General features: G+C 37.6%; 1 protein-coding gene across 3 annotated transcripts in view; it reads right to left on the bottom strand.

Moving 5' to 3' along the window:
* IFT56 (intraflagellar transport 56) overlaps nt 1-15,686 on the bottom strand; it is a 68,894-nt gene extending 53,208 nt beyond the window's left edge. The window contains exons 1-2 of one of the 3 annotated variants that reach the window (XM_016426183.2): nt 15,290-15,686; nt 13,760-13,897 (exon numbers count right to left, since the gene is read on the bottom strand). In XM_016426183.2, coding sequence (XP_016281669.1) covers nt 13,760-13,897; nt 15,290-15,490 — 339 coding nt within the window. In that variant the 5' untranslated portion in view covers nt 15,491-15,686. Of the gene's footprint in view, nt 1-13,759; nt 13,898-14,227; nt 14,531-15,289 lie in introns of those variants that run through there. The other 2 variants (XM_007504398.3, XM_001374684.5) reach the window with 2 other exon arrangements.
* Nucleotides 15,687-15,825: the final 139 nt, after the last annotated feature.

Below are 15,825 nucleotides of genomic sequence, written 5' to 3'. Positions count from 1 at the left end.
CAGTACTGAAATTCCAGTTTTTACTCCCTCTGCTTCTTTTTTCCTTCCCTTTTCTATTTTCTAAAAAATTATTTTTTTTCTGTATGATAGCATTTCACTCTTGTTAGATAATCTAGTCAGTCAACAAGCAAATTTATTAAGTGACAGGTTCTGAATGCAGAAAAGAAAATGTCTGGATTGAGTGATAAATTTGGATAGTGTGAATCTGATAGAAGTAACTGAGTAATGCAACAAATGGAAAGAGAGTTCATTTGTTCTGAATAATTTTTTTAAATCCTTTTCACATATTTACTTATTCTAGATTTCTACTAATGTGATTAAAAAAGGGGTGGGAAGAAGACTAAGTTGACTATGGGAAAGAATTCATTTGGATCTATATTATATATAATTCATTATAATAACATTTCATATAAATCAAAGAACTAAGCTTTTAAAAACTATTTCTAAACTCCAAATAACAAAATTATCTGATCTGTGGAGATAAAATCTCTGATTATTTAATGGATAATTAATCAGAAAAAAAGATTTATTTGTTTGAAGATATACCTATAAAATATTTACAAACCAAATGTAATAAAATTAGACAGAAAACAAATTGGGTAAATATATGATAAATATAAGTAGTAAAAAGTTTACTATCTAAATTTCTAAAGACCCTTTACATAATATGTAAAGTAAATCCACAGAATCTATGTAATAAGCAATCAAGGAAGACAGTTTACATAAGCAATATTAATATAATTTAAAGGACATGAGACTTAACATTTGTCTTGAATGTCAGTCACAATTTTGCCACATGAAAATGGTATGATTCATTTGAGTTTCAGCTTCTCTATTTGCAAAATATGGATAATAAGATCTACCTTGTAGGATTACTATGATGCCTGAATGAGATCATATAAGTGAAGGATTCTGTACAGTGTAAATTTCTTTACAAATTATGGCAATGTTGTTAGTATTTGGAAATACAAATAGTAAGCATGGAAATACTAGCAATGAAAAGAAGAATTTAAAATAACTCCTATCCCCTAGCACTTTATTATGATATGATTTCAACTAGCAAAAATTAGTTTAAAAAAATTTAAAACATTATAGTAACAAAGATGTGGTAAAAACTACACAGGTTTATATTGTTTGGTGGCACTATTCATTACTTTAATAATTCTGGAAAGCAAACTGACAATATGTAACAAGCTCAATTTTACCGAATAAATTCTACTTTGGGGGATATAGCCCAGGGTATTAAGATAAACAATAAAAATTTTACCAAGATTTTTGTAGTAACACTAATATAACAAAAAAATTGTAAACAATCCAAATGTCTAATGAGAGAGAAATAATTGAACAAAATTATAATGTAATCATTGTCTGCGCAGAGCACTTATGAAGGCATTTCCTCACATGGAGAGCCTAGGGACACTCATGATGATGTGGAAGGGAATACTTTCAAGAGACTGCAGCATGTGTAGACACTCTAGAACTGGTTCCAGTAAGTAATCATGTGATAAAGATGAGGCTCTTTGACAGGCTGCAGACATTAAAAAATGCCTCATAGCTTCATTAATTTCCATTTAGGGAAGCTCACTGATCCAGGAGGGATGGTGGCTAAGGGTTAGGTCTACAGCCAGTACAGCACTTTTGCCTCAAGAAACAAGGAATGACTCTCAGGGCCCCAGCCCAGCAGCAGCTGAGACAAGGATTCATCAGCATCAATGCTGCCTCTGGATGTGAACTTGATGGTGTTGGAGAGTGTGCCTCTGAGGTACCTCAATGAGAGGGGTTAGGGAGAGGAAGAAACAGGGTGGAATTGTTGTACTTTGTTCTTGCTATGTCTTTGAGATAAATATCCCTTTTTAATAACCACCTGATGGTCAAATGGAACTGTAGGAATAGTCACAGGTCCCGTGGGGGGAACAGTCAGTTAATGTTGGCTGGAGCCTATGTCATTAGAGGAGATAATGCTCCCAACCACTTTCGTGTATCCTAGAACCCTGAGAGGTTGATGTGGCAATTTGGCCTTAAGTGAGTAAGGTCAGAGTACCCATGAGTGGTAACACATGAGATACTGCATACATCTTTAAAAGCTATCCATCAACAACCATGCATTAAACACATTATTTAAATTGCCAGGAACTATGCTAGGCCCTGGGGACACAATTACAAAAATAAAATAGTCACTTTCTTTAAGGAGCCTATTCTCTATCAAAGGAGACAACACAGGTGTACATATAAACATATATCTTTACGCACTTGGATATACATACATGTATGCATGTGTTTATGTAAAATATAATAAACCCGAAAAAGACTTGTTCAAGAATATTCATAGCTGTGCTCTTTGTGGTGGCAAAAAATTGGAAAATGAGGGGATGCCCTTCCATTGGGGAATGGCTGAACAAATTGTGGTATCTGTTGGTGATGGAATACTATTGTGCTCAAAGGAATAATAAAGTGGAGGAATTCCATGGAGACTGGAACAACCTCCAGGAAGTGATGCAGAGCGAGAGGAGCAGAACCAGGAAAACATTGTACACAGAGACAGATACACTACGGTACAGTCGAATGTAATGGACTTCTCCATTAGTGGCAATGCAATGATCCTGAACAATCTGGAGGGATCTATGAGTAAGAACACTATCCACATTCAGAGGAAAAACTGTGGGAGTAAAAACACAGAAGAAAAACAACTGCTTGATTACATGGGTCTAGAGGATATGGCTGGGGATGTAGACTCTAAATGATCATTCTAGTGTAAACACCAACAACATGGAAATTGGTTTTGATCAAGGACAAATGTAATACCCAGTGGAATTGCAGGTTAGCTACGGGAAAGGGGGGGGGTGGAGGGGAGGGAAAGAATATGATTCTTGTAACCAAGGAATAATGTTCTAAATTGACTAAATAAATTAATTTTTAAAATAAAATATAATATAATAAACCTATAAGAAATATTAATTAGGGAATGACTGAACAAACTGTGGTATATGATTGTAATAGAATGCTATAGTGCTGTAAGAAACAATGAGCAGGATGATTTCAGAAAAAGCTAGAAAGACCTACATGAAATGATGAAAAGTGAAGTAAGTAGAACCAGGAGGACATTGTACGCAGTAAAAGCAATATTATATGATGAACAATCATGAATGACTTGGTTATTCTTAGCAATACTATCCAAGACAATCTTCAAGGACTCACAATGAAAAATGTCATCTGACTCCAGAGGGAGAACTAAAGTCCAAATACAGTTGAAATATACCATATTTCACTTTCTTCATTTTTTTACATTGTACATGTAAATTCTATATCAGATTATCTTGCCATCTCAAGGAAAGGGGAAGGGAGGGAAGAAGGGGGAGAATTTGACTGAAAAAAAATGTTTAGAGGTCTTATTTATGTGTATATATAAATCCAAATTTTTTCAAATCCAAATCATATTATTATTGCAGTTCTCTTTTCTAAAACTAAATAACTACATGATGTATTCCTGTCTTTTTTTATTCTACCAAAACATTGAACTACACTGTAATGCTTCTTATAGTATCATTTCTGAAATGTGAAAAACTCAACTTTTTTTAACCTTTCCAAAACACCAAAATTGAGGACAATTTTTTTCCTTCTTATTTCATAATTAGAATCCTGGGTAAAAGAGCTAGTTAGCAAGAAGATGCTTTAAATAATCTTTGCAAGACACATAGTAGACATTCAATAAATACTAGCTTGACTGGATCATTAATCACTCACTCTCCTATCACATAACAATAAGCTATATAACATACCACCATTATATCTCGTCTTCTCCCACCATTACATCACTCTAATCAAATATCAAACCTTGCCATTTCCACATAGTAAAAAAATTCTAGGACTCCTCAAAACGATAGAATTGTAAGGGGAAGTTTTAGAGTTGTGACTTAAATCTAAATTTAATTGGTCACCAGGGAAGGAATACCAAATAAAATACCCAAGTCAGTTTGGAAATTTTATGGTGATTTAATTAATATAGAGGGAAGAAATTAAGGAGAAGAGAGAGGGAAAGGGTATAGAATTTCTCCCACCTGGCCTGTGCCAGGGGGAGTTCAAAGCCCTCTGCCATGAGGTCTTTAAAGAAGAGGATAGTATTTTGGAAGGTAAAAGAGAAAAGAATAAGCCTAAACTCCGAGAGAGCTCAGAGAAGACCTTTCACCTGAACTAGGTTACTAAGCTTCCCCAGTAGTGTATCAAGGACTCTCACTGTCAAACCTGGACAATATCTGCCGCCACACCAAGATGCCAAGATGCTCAGCATGCTGCCACCAGAGCCACCTCTCCACTGTAAATTTCAAAACTACTCAACCCTGTTCAAACCATTCTTTAGAGGATGGGATTTGGCTATTTCCTGATCAATAACAATAGAGATACTTGGAATGACAGAATCAGATCTTGGAAACTACAATCTCCACCATACTCAAGGTAACAGGGTTTAGAAAGGGCTGCAGCAAAGCTCAAGATTTAATTATTTGAGAATATGACCTTCAACAGACCTTCAACATGTGCAAAGGGGACAGACCTCTGGGTGGTCCTGGGTAAAGCTAGAGCCACCATTGGCACAGGTGAGACACAGGAAGTGAGTTAGAGGAGAGCTGAGGAGGCTGGGACTTCCTGTGTGGAGGGAGAGTGTGGAAGTTGGAGCCTGGTGCTTGGAGTGGAGGCCCTGAGACTGTTTCTTCATTTTGGTCACGTGAGTGATAGGGACTGATCTCTTTTCTTTGCCTCCAAGGCTATCTAAGGCCTTGGGCCTTTGGCCCAGCCTAAGCAGAGGTGGTATTTAAGCCCTATTCCCTTCTCTCCCCTTTCTTTCTCTCTCTCTCTCTCTCTAATACCTTTCTTCCTCCTGTTAGTAATTAAAAACTCCATAAAAGGTTGACTGCTGACTTGAGTTTTCATTTAGGAATTACATAGCTGAATTCCTTGGCGACCTTAAATTAATATATATCAGTCTTTTAATGTGATTTCCATATCACACCACGAAAAGAGGCCAGAGAGAGGAAGTGATGCCAAATATATAGACCGTTTTTACATCACTTTCCTGTGACTCACATGTACCAATGGTAGCTTAAGCTTGACCTAGGAAAGCCCAGGGGTCTGTCAGTTGTTTCTGATTTGTCATTTGCTAGCACATGTCTGTCATAGGCCATCCTTCTCAACACTTAATCCCTAAGTAGGGGTGTAGACATTCCTGTTTTGTTAGACTAAGCAGGGTGGAGTGAATCTAAAATTCACAATGAGCAGAAACAGAACAGCCTTATTCTAAAACTATTCCAGCAATAATATAAAAAACAGAGGACAGGATGACAAAATGATCAAGAAACACAAGGAGAAAACTGCCATTTGCTGAATTTTGCTAGCTCAAGGATACACAGTCAGAAGTCTACTTCTATGCACTACAATTGTCCAGGAGCACAGATCTTACAAGACTTCTACCTCTGAAGGGGCAATCCAGGGGGAATCAGTATGCACCCTGGATCGGTCTACTGCCCAGACTTGGAGGCCACCCTATTAAAACCTCCTCACAGATAAGCTAGTCAGAAGCTCCTGAGGTTCTTGGAGAAGATAACACCCATTAATCATATTAAAAATACAGATTGGTACAAAACCATTCCTTCCAAAAGGACACAAAGCTTGACCTCAACACAAAGTCATAATTCAGGAAGATAAGCTAGAAAAATGAGTAAGCACAAGAAAATACCAATAATAAAACTATATTATGGAGTTGGAAAAGCTTAAGATATAAATTAAGGAACAGAATAACACTATTTATCCACAAGTAAAACTTTAAAAAAAAATCCACAGATTTGCTATAAGCAATACTGGAATTTCTGGAAGAATGGGGAAAAAGAGTCATTAAAAGTTCTTATAAAAATGAGAATCTAGTAGAATGAAAGAGAAGGGAAATAGCAATTAAATTTATATTCAGTCTCAACCCTAAATTTACCCTTACAGAACCATAACACAGTATTGATTCTAAGGTGGAAGATAAGGGTTTAAGGAGAAAAAAAGCATAGTGAAATGGTAAACAAGTCAGAGAAGGATAATTTAAGAATCATCAGGCTACCAGAATAATTCAAACCATAAAAGTCCAAATACCATATTTCAAAAAGTCATGAGTGAAAACTGCCTAGGTCAATCAGAACCAGAGATCTAAGTGGAAATTAAATGAATAGAAAATAGAAAGAATTTACAAGTCAACTTCTGAAAAAAAAACATCAAAAGGAAAATTCCCAGTAATATTGGAGCCAAAGTTAAAGAGCTTTCAGGTCAAATAAATACTGAAAGAATCCAGAATAAACATGTTCAAGTAGTCTGGATCAACTAAGACTTCTACCTTCCTAGGGTGGTCTGAAAGAAAAGAAAGAAATTATAGGAATCTAAGATCAAAGATTAAACAAGGGAAAGAGTAGTGGAATAGAAGTTTACTGTATCAAACATATATCACTAATGTTAATAAGCACACCTCTCTGAACACTCCTCTTTTCTTTATAAAGAGAAGGGCAAAGCCAAAGTGAGGGCAAAGTACTAAAGAAAGGATGGATGGAAAAATACAAAGAACAATGATAACTATGAATGCTAAAACAAAAAAGAGTAGAAAAATGGATGAGAAAGCACAAATTTAGGGTTAGGGTGAAACCAAGATTCATCTGATCTCTATCAAATTATCCTCCAAAAAATTATAATTTAATGCCTCAAATACGGATTATGGAACAGCATAGTCCACAAAAGTCTAGTTGAAGTAATTTTTCAGCCCAAAACAACTTAGAAGCCTGGCACAGACAGACATAGTGCCCCAGGATGGAGGTAGAGCTCACTGTACTGGCCCTTCTGCCAGCACAGATGAATCAACAGCACAGACTTCCTAAGCACTAGGGCTGCAGATGATAAGAGGATATTCAACAACTGCTCAGAAGGAAATTACATGGTTCCTTTTGCTGACTCTGGATAGCAAGACTCTTGTCACATTGTCCATGCACAGAACCAGGTTGCAGTCCAGAGTGTAATCTCAGGGTGAGGAGGAGCACTAACAAACACCACACTTGTAGCCTCTTCCAGAAGTGAGGTACTAGATTATAAGATTCTGTGTGAACCTATGGATATAATGACCTGAATTAAGGAGGATTGAGCCTTCCATCCACTTTTGCTCTTCCCATGCATCATTATTTTATCCTGGTTGTAAAAACTCTTGTGCCAAAAAGGGGAATGCCCCTTAATGGCTCCTTGTCAATGTTCTGTATCAATCATTTTTTAAAAAATTACCCAATTTGTAGTTACACTCCATGAAATGTGCAATATCCCTTGTGCCCTTATGCACCAGGCATGTTAGTCTCCTGGAATCAAAATTGGGGAGACATAACATGCTGACCTCACAAAGAATCAGAGGGGGAGATTATGTAAAATTAATGTAAAAAATGTAGCCCATTATCCAGAACACGTGTGCTAAGGTAGGATGCCACTGATTGCCAGTGTGGCAGAACTCCAGGGCCTGACATCCAAAAGAAGCTGGTGGAATCCCTCTGTGTGACTGGGTGATGTGGATGGAGGACAGGAATCATGACCCAGACTGTTTTTATCATTTATCTTATCAGAGATGGGGGCCAAGCAGGAGCAAAGGTCTCTTTTGGAGAGGGACTCATCCTGAGTGAGGTCTCTACTCACTCTGTCCAGCAGTCTCCAATCTTATCTTTCCCATGCTGCCACTTATAAAGCAGGTCAGGCTGGTTGGGAGTGCAAGAACTGAAGAAGCAGGGCTCAGCTATCTTTAGAGACTTTGGTAGTTAAAGATCTGGTAATCTTTTTCTCTCTCATTTTTACTAATAAAAATTATAATTCAATATACAGTCTCCATTATTAATTTTAATTATAACAGGCCACAGAGGTCACAGACCGTGGACATAGTTCCAAGGTGGAAAAGAGTACTTGGGGTTACTCACAGACCAGAACACAGGCAGAGGAAGTATTAAACACATCAGTCCTTACATTATACCATCTTTTTAGAACTGAAAGCAAATAGATAACTAAAGCTAGCTCTGAAAGCAGCTGCACAAAGAACCTGAAGCTTGAAATAGTGCTTCTTTCACACAGTTCAAGCCAAATTTTAAACAGTTTTTTAAATTAAAAGAAAATGTGAAGATTGGATTTAGCTCTCCCCTGATTGTAACAATGAAGGTACTTAGCTCTTCCTTTATTGTGAAGATTAAATTGTAATCCCCTGTCTATCTTTAGATTTTAATCCCCAAAGCATTAACTCAGTATTTTAAGTAGATCTACCCATTTTAACTACAAAAGGCGTTAACTAACTACAAAAAGGTGTTAACTAACCACAAAAGGTGTTCACCAACCACAAAAGGTGTTAACCAACCACAAAAGGTGTTAACTAACTAAAAAAAAAGGTGTGAACACCCATTTCATACATTAAGTGGGCAATCCTGAAGAGGAGTGTCTGCTGTGATTGGTAGATGTAAAATTTAGGGGAGGTGACACAAGAGAAAAAATCTTTAAATAGAGGAAGCAGAGGCACACAAGAAAAAAAAAATTGATCAATCAAGAATTCAGTCACTCAGAGTTGGACTGGATAGAAGTCACTCAGGCTTAGAGTCACATGGGCTTGGAGTAAAGAAGAGTCACCTGGAGGAGAGACTGGAAGTAGAATCAGTCACTCGGAGTTGGACTGGAAGACAGACACTTGAGGAGAGACTGGAAGACAGACACTCAGACTTGGAGTGAAGACACTTGGCTGTGGAAATGGACCCCTGGAGGAGCTCCTGCAGGAAACCTCAGACTGCTTTCCTTTTAGACGGTCAGCGTGGTGAGTGTAAAGACTGACTTAGTTTCCTTGTCTTTTTGGAGGTGTGAACCTCCGAGAAAGGCCCATCATCTTGAAACTCCTTTCCCTTGATTGGGGCTTAGAATTTCCACCTGGCTCTGAGAAAGCCAGAGCTCTCTCCCCTTTTCTCTCACCCTTAATATCTTCCCTCTATTGTAAATAAAATACCATAAATTCCATTTACTTTAGTAATTCATTTTGGGATTTAGAAATTATATCCCTAATGACCACCAAATTTAATATATCCAGTCAAACCAGAAAAATAAAAAAAAAAGGCTGGAACATGAGCAAACAACAACAAAAAAAGAAACTCAACATAGAAAGTTATTTTGGTGACAGGGAAGACCAAAATGTAAACTCAGAAGAATACAACAAAGTCAATACTGCTATATCTAAAGCCTCCAAGAAAAATATGAATTGCTCTCAAATCCAAAAAGAATTAATGGAGGATCTCAAAAAAAAAAAGATTATAAAAAGCAAATAAATGAAGTAGAAGGAAAATTGGGAAAGGAAATGAGTGCTATAGGAAAATCACAAAAAAAAAAAAAGAGTTAACTGCTTGGTAAAAGAGGCACAAAAAATCCTGAAGAAAATATTATCTTAAAAAAACAGAATAGGTCAGTCGGTAAAAGAGGCACAAAAATCCAAAGACAAGAAAAACTTTTTAAAAAGCCAAATTTAAAAAAAGATAACCAAAAATGCACTAAAGAGAAGAACCTTTGAAAAACAGAATTGGCCCTTTGGGGAAAAAAATGTACAAAAATTCACTGAGGAAAAGAACTCTTTGCAAAGTAGAACTGGCAAAATGGAAAAGGAAGTACAAAATATCACTAAAGAAAATCATGCCTTAAAAAATAATAATTGGGCAAATGAAAGCTAATGATTCCATGAGACATTAAGAAATAATCAAGGTCAAAAGAATGAAAAAAAATAGAAGAAAATGTGAAATATCAAATTATAAAAACAACTGACCTGGAAAATAAATCCAGGAGAGATCATTTAAGAATTATTGGACTATCTCAAAGGCATGATCAAAAAAGAGTTTAAACATTCTCTTTCAAGAAATTATGAAGGAAAACGGCCCTGATCAATTTGGAACTATGCCCAAAGGGCTTTAAAAGAACTCCTGCCCTTTGATCCAGCCATACCACTGCTGGGTTTGTACCCCAAAGAGATAATAAGGAAAAAGACTTGTACAAAAATATTTAAAGCCACGCTCTTTGTGGTGGCAAAAAAATGGAAAATGAGGGGATTCCCTTCAATTGGGGAATGGCTGAACAAATTGTGGTATCTGTTGGTGATGGAATACTATTGTGTCCAAAGGAATAATGAACTAGAGGAATTCCATGGGAACTGGAATAACCTCCAGGAATTGATGCAGAGTGAAAGGAGCAGAACCAGGAGAACCTAATACACAGAGTTGGACACACTGTGGCACAATCAATGGAATAGACTTCTCCACTAGCAGCAATTCAATGATCCAGGACAATTCTGAAGGACTTATTACAAAGAATGCTATCCACATCCAGAGAAAGAACTGTGGGAGCAGAAACACAGAAGAAAAACAGTTGCTTGATCACATGGTTCGCTGGGGATATGATTAGGGATGTAGACTCTAAAGGATCACCCATGTAAATATTAATAATATGGAAATAGGTCTTGATCAATGACACATGTAAAACCCAGTGGTATTACTAATTGGCTATTGGAGGGGGGTGGGAGAAGGGGAGGGAAAGAACATGGAACAGGTAATCATGGAAAAATATTCTAAATTAATTAAATAACTTAAAAAAAAACTTCCCTGATATTCTAACACTAGAGGGCAAAATAAAAATGAAAGAATCCACTGATAACCTCCTGAAAGAGATCTCAAAAGAAAAGCTTCTAAGAATATTATAGGTGAATTCCAGAATTCCCAGGTCAAGGAGAAAAATACCAGAAGCAACCAAAAAGAAACAATTGAATATCATGGGGCCACAGTCAGGATAACACAAGATTTAGCAACTTCCACATTAAAGAATCAGAGAAGGCCTAGAATAGGATATTCCAGAGGGCAAGGGAGCTAGGACTTCAACCAAGAATCATTTACCCAGCAAAATGAGCATAATTTTTCAGGGAATAAAAATGAGTATTCAATGAAATTAAGGACTTTCCAACATTCTTGATTAAAAGACCAGAGCTGAATGGAAAAATTGATGTTTAACTACAAGACTCAAGAGAATTATAACATGGTAAATAGAAAAGGGAAGTCAAAAGATATCCAATAAGGTTAAACTGTATATATCTCTACATGGGGAGATGATTCTTGTAAGTACAAAGAATTTTGACATTATTAGAAGTTAGAAGAAATATACATAGACAGAGGACAAGGATGTGAGTTAAAAATGATGAAATGATATAAAAAATTTAGGCATGAGAAAGAGAAATGTATTGGGAGGAAAGGGAAGGGAAAAATAAATTGGGGCAAATTATCTCACATAAAATAGTCATGAAAGAGTATTTATAGTGGAGAGGGGATGGATGAAGTAGAGAGGTGAGCACATAAACCTTACTCTCATTGGAATTGGTTCAATGAGGGAAGAACATACATAATCAATTGAGTATAGAAATCTATCCTACAGGAAAGTAGGAAAGGGATAAGAAAAAGGGAAAGGGGCTGATAGAAAAGAGGACAAATTGGGGAAGTGGAGGTCACAAAGTAAACAGGGGTAAATGTTGGAGAGTAATACACAGCAATCACAATGAAGAAAAAACTTTTACAACTCTCTCTGTGAAATGTCTCATTTCTCAAATACATGAATAAGAATCCAAGTCATTCCCCATTTGATAGTCAAAGGATATGAAGAGGCAGTTCTCAGGCAAAGTAATAAAAGCTCTCTATAGTCATGCAAAAAATGCTCTAAATCACTATTAATTAGAGAAATGTAAATGAAAACAACTCTGAGGTACCACCCTACACCTATCAGATTGGCTACCTTGACAGAAAAGAAAACTAACAAAAGTAGGAGATATGGAAAAGCTAGGACATCAATGCAGTGTTGGGGGAATTATGAACTGATTGAATCATCCAAGAAAGCAAAGGGTTATAAAATAGTATATAGTCTGCGACCCAGCAATACAATTACTAGGTTTGTATCCCAAAGAGATTTAAAAAAAAAAAAAGGATGGGGGACTAATATATACAAAAATATTTAACATAGTTCTTTCTATGGGAAAAAAAGAATAGGAAAGTGAAAGAATGGTCATCAATTGGGAAATGGCTGAATCAATTATAGTATATGATTGAAATGGAATACTTTTGTGTTATAAGAAATGACAAGCAGGAGGAGCTCAGAAATAACTGGAAAGACTTACACAAAGTGAAGCAGAGTGAAACAAGCAATGCCAGGAGAACATTATCCACAGTGAGAGAAATACTATACAATGAACAACTGTGAATAATAGCTATTCTCAGCAATATAATGATCCAAAACAATCTCAAAGGACTCATGATAAAAAATGCCATCTCCTTCCAGAGTTTTAAAAGAACTAAGGATCTGAATCCAGACCAAACCAAACTTTTCTCACTTTCTTATTTTTTTCTATTTGAGTTTCCTCCCACAAAAGAATTAATATGGGTAAATGTTTTACATTATTATACATGTAAAATCTATGAGATCGCTTACCATATCAATGCAGGGCAGGAGGTTAGGAAGGAAGGAGAGAATTCAAGACAATATTCTTTGAAAAATGTTGGAGACAATTTTTACATGTAATTGGGAGAAAATAAAATAAAATTTAAATTAAAAAAGCAGACTCCAATAGAAGGTTTATAAGAAATGCATTCCAAACATTCACAGAGTCAAAATAAAAGACTGAAGCAAAAAACATTATGCTTCAGGTGAACTTTAAAAAGCAGAGATTGCAATATTTATCCCAGATAAGCCAACAATCAGGAATTTCTAACCCACATTTTTCAGGATAGCTTCTCCACTTAGCAGACATATACACCTTATCTAAAAGTTTTCCCCTAAATTTAAGTGAATTCCTAAGTCACTTTTTTAAAAAATCCAATAACAGACCAATTTTTTTTTAAACCAAAAAATTCTCCAGTAAACAACCTCTAATGACTTGCAGGATTTAGTGATGGAAGAAGACAGACGTCAGCCCAGTCAATTCAAAAATTAAGAACTCCTTAGGGACTAAATAAAGATTTATCAATGTAGAATTTTCTTTTAGTGGGCCATGCCATTTAGTCAATACATCCTCAAACAGCCCTAAAAGCCTCAAGCTGTTTTGGGGATAAAGATATCTCATTGCTTCAAAGAAACTGAGATATATACAGTAACAGTAACAACTCATAGGAATATATAATATAAATAAGTACACATGACATCAATCATTACTGTTGATTGAATGAGAATAATTTTCTTGCCTAAAAACTTGTGTCAAATGCACTCTAAGTTATGATAATTATCACAAGGTGATGTAAATAAAATGCAGTAATGTATATGAGAGTAATAGATGATTAAGTGGTCAAGGTTTGTATTGGAACAAGATATTTAATTTGTGAGAATGAATATTACATTAAATGACATTTACCACTATAATAGAGACCAGGTAGATTTCCCATCAACTATGGGGTAGGTCAGACAGAATCTAGATGTAAAAAAAGTATTTAATCTTCAAAATGTGTATAGGTATATACTATCTTTAGGCCACATAATACAGCTTAATAAATGATTTTGAATTAATAGTTACTTACACACTCAATTCAGGGTTTAAACATATATAAGAAAATTGACATTCATCTGCTGGTATTAGAATCAGAAAGTTAGAACTGTGAGAGTCCTCGGACATCTAGTTCAACTCCCTCATTTTACATCTGAGAAACTACGGCCCCAAAGAGAAGTGCTTAGAGTTTACCTCCAGCAGGGTAATGGCTCCAGTAAAATCTCTTTGTGATAGCAGCTCTTCTAGTTTTGGAATCTTTCTTCCTTTTTTCTTCCGTTTGTCAATTTGCTGTAGGTCACCACCTACAGCAGGCTTGGCTCTTGAAAGCATCTGAAAAAGACAAGAAAAACATTTCTGTGGTCTGAACTGGGCTTTCTCCAAATAAAAACAAACAATTCTATCACCAACAGATCCTGGTACAAAAATATTCCAAAAAACTGTTCAAATCCCTTCCTTAGGATAAAAACCAATTATGAAAATAAAAAGGAGAAATATTCTCTCAGACCTGAAAGTATTTTAAGGAAATTCTTGCTGTAATAGCATTCATTTCAAAAGATCACAGATTTAAACACAAAATAATGAGAAAAATGAGACCAAGAAGGCTAAATGATTTGCCAAAGGCCACACAAGTAATAAGAATCAGCATGGAGTCAAACCCACTTTCTCTAGCTCCAGGGTCTGTATTCTTTCCACTGCACCAATGAAAGAGCAAAGCCACCCTGTAACGCTTGAAAACAGAGCCGGCACAGAAGCCTTGGTTTTCTATTCCTTATTGCTCGTCCACTGAATTAAAAGATTTCTCGGCCGTCTCTTCCCCACGTTCTCAATTTATGCCACAGGAAGGGATCAGCTGCTTTAGGAGAGCTTCCCTCACACCTTTTTCTGGGTTCTTCATCACAAGTCCCCGGGCACCCCTGCTATCTGGCTTAGGGATGGGCAGAGGTGATTACTGGGCTGGTGGTATCCGTGGTGATGGAGGAGAAGGAAGGAGGCGGGGAGGCAGGAGGAAGAGGAGGAGGTTGATGGAGAGAAGGAGGAGATCAAAGAAGGGAGGAGGGAGCTCGGGAAGGAAGAGATCAAGGAGGGAAGAGAAGATAAAAGGGGGAGGAAGACGAGGGAAAAAAGAAGAGGAAGAGATCAATGAGGATTCAGGGAAAGAAGAAAAGAGAAAAAAGATGAGGAGGAGATCAAGAAGGGAGAAGCTAAAGGGGTGAGGAAGAGGAGAGTGAGAAAGATCAAGGCAGGATGAGGAGGGGATAAAGGCGGAACGGAAGAAGACGGGGTTGAGAAAGAGATGGAAAAGGCAAGGAGGAAGAAGAAGGGGAGAGAGAAGAGTGAGGAGGAGGCAATCAAGGCAGGGAGCAGAGGAAGAAGGAGGAGAAAAGGGAAGAGGAAGAAGAGAACGGAAAGCTAGAAGAGGAGGAAGGCAAGGAGGGGGTGAATAAGTGAAGGAGGAGGAGGAAGGCGAGAAGGGAGCAGGAAGAGGACAAACAGGAGTGAAGGTCTACCAGGTACATTTTGGGGAACGTGTGTGGGACAGGGGGCTCTGACATTGCTTTCCCCTCCGGCGAGGGATGGTCCCGAAACAGCCCTGCCAACCAACCGCCAGCTTTGCCAGAAGCAAGAGCGTCCCGGGAACGTGGCGGTCCCTGAGTCCACCCCGAGGTCCTGGCCAGACTCCTCCGCCCAGCCCTTGGCAGAGCTCAACGCCGGGACACTCACCATCTTGGCGGCTGAATCGTGCCCACTTGGTGGAGAAGAAACAGAGGCCCCGCTCCGGCCACTCGCTGCATCCGCGCTCCCTCCTCCGTTTCCACGGCAACCCCGCGAAGGCGGGGGAGAGGGGGCGCGAGGGAAAGCGAAATGTTCCGTCTGGCACAAGCGCCCTCCCGAGAACTCTGTCCGCAGGGCTCTTGGTTCCATGCTACTTCTGGTAATCCGAAAAGAGATTTTGTCTTTTGAGACCTACCCTAGGTCCTTTCTCCGGCTTTTGGGCTCTTTTTATTTTTCCCTTGCTTCGTAGGTTGCCCTAACGAAAGAATTCACAACCTACTGTCCATCTTCGTAGCAATGAGCCTTGGTAGCCAGGCTAGAAAGCAGACAAACCCTTGAGCTTGATGAGAGCCAGCAATTATAAAACGCTTTAAGGTTTGCCAAGCGTTTTAAAAAGTCGCTATTATTTGATCTTTACAAAAACCCTATGAGGTAGTAAGTCAAAAACAGCATTTGCATGATTAAGCCCAAGGCAAGGTTAAGCC

This window comes from Monodelphis domestica, chromosome 5 (genome assembly GCF_027887165.1).
Source record: "Monodelphis domestica isolate mMonDom1 chromosome 5, mMonDom1.pri, whole genome shotgun sequence".
Taxonomy (NCBI): domain Eukaryota; kingdom Metazoa; phylum Chordata; class Mammalia; order Didelphimorphia; family Didelphidae; genus Monodelphis; species Monodelphis domestica.
Note: the sequence above shows the minus strand (reverse complement) of the source record. Positions and strands in the feature narration are given on the sequence as shown.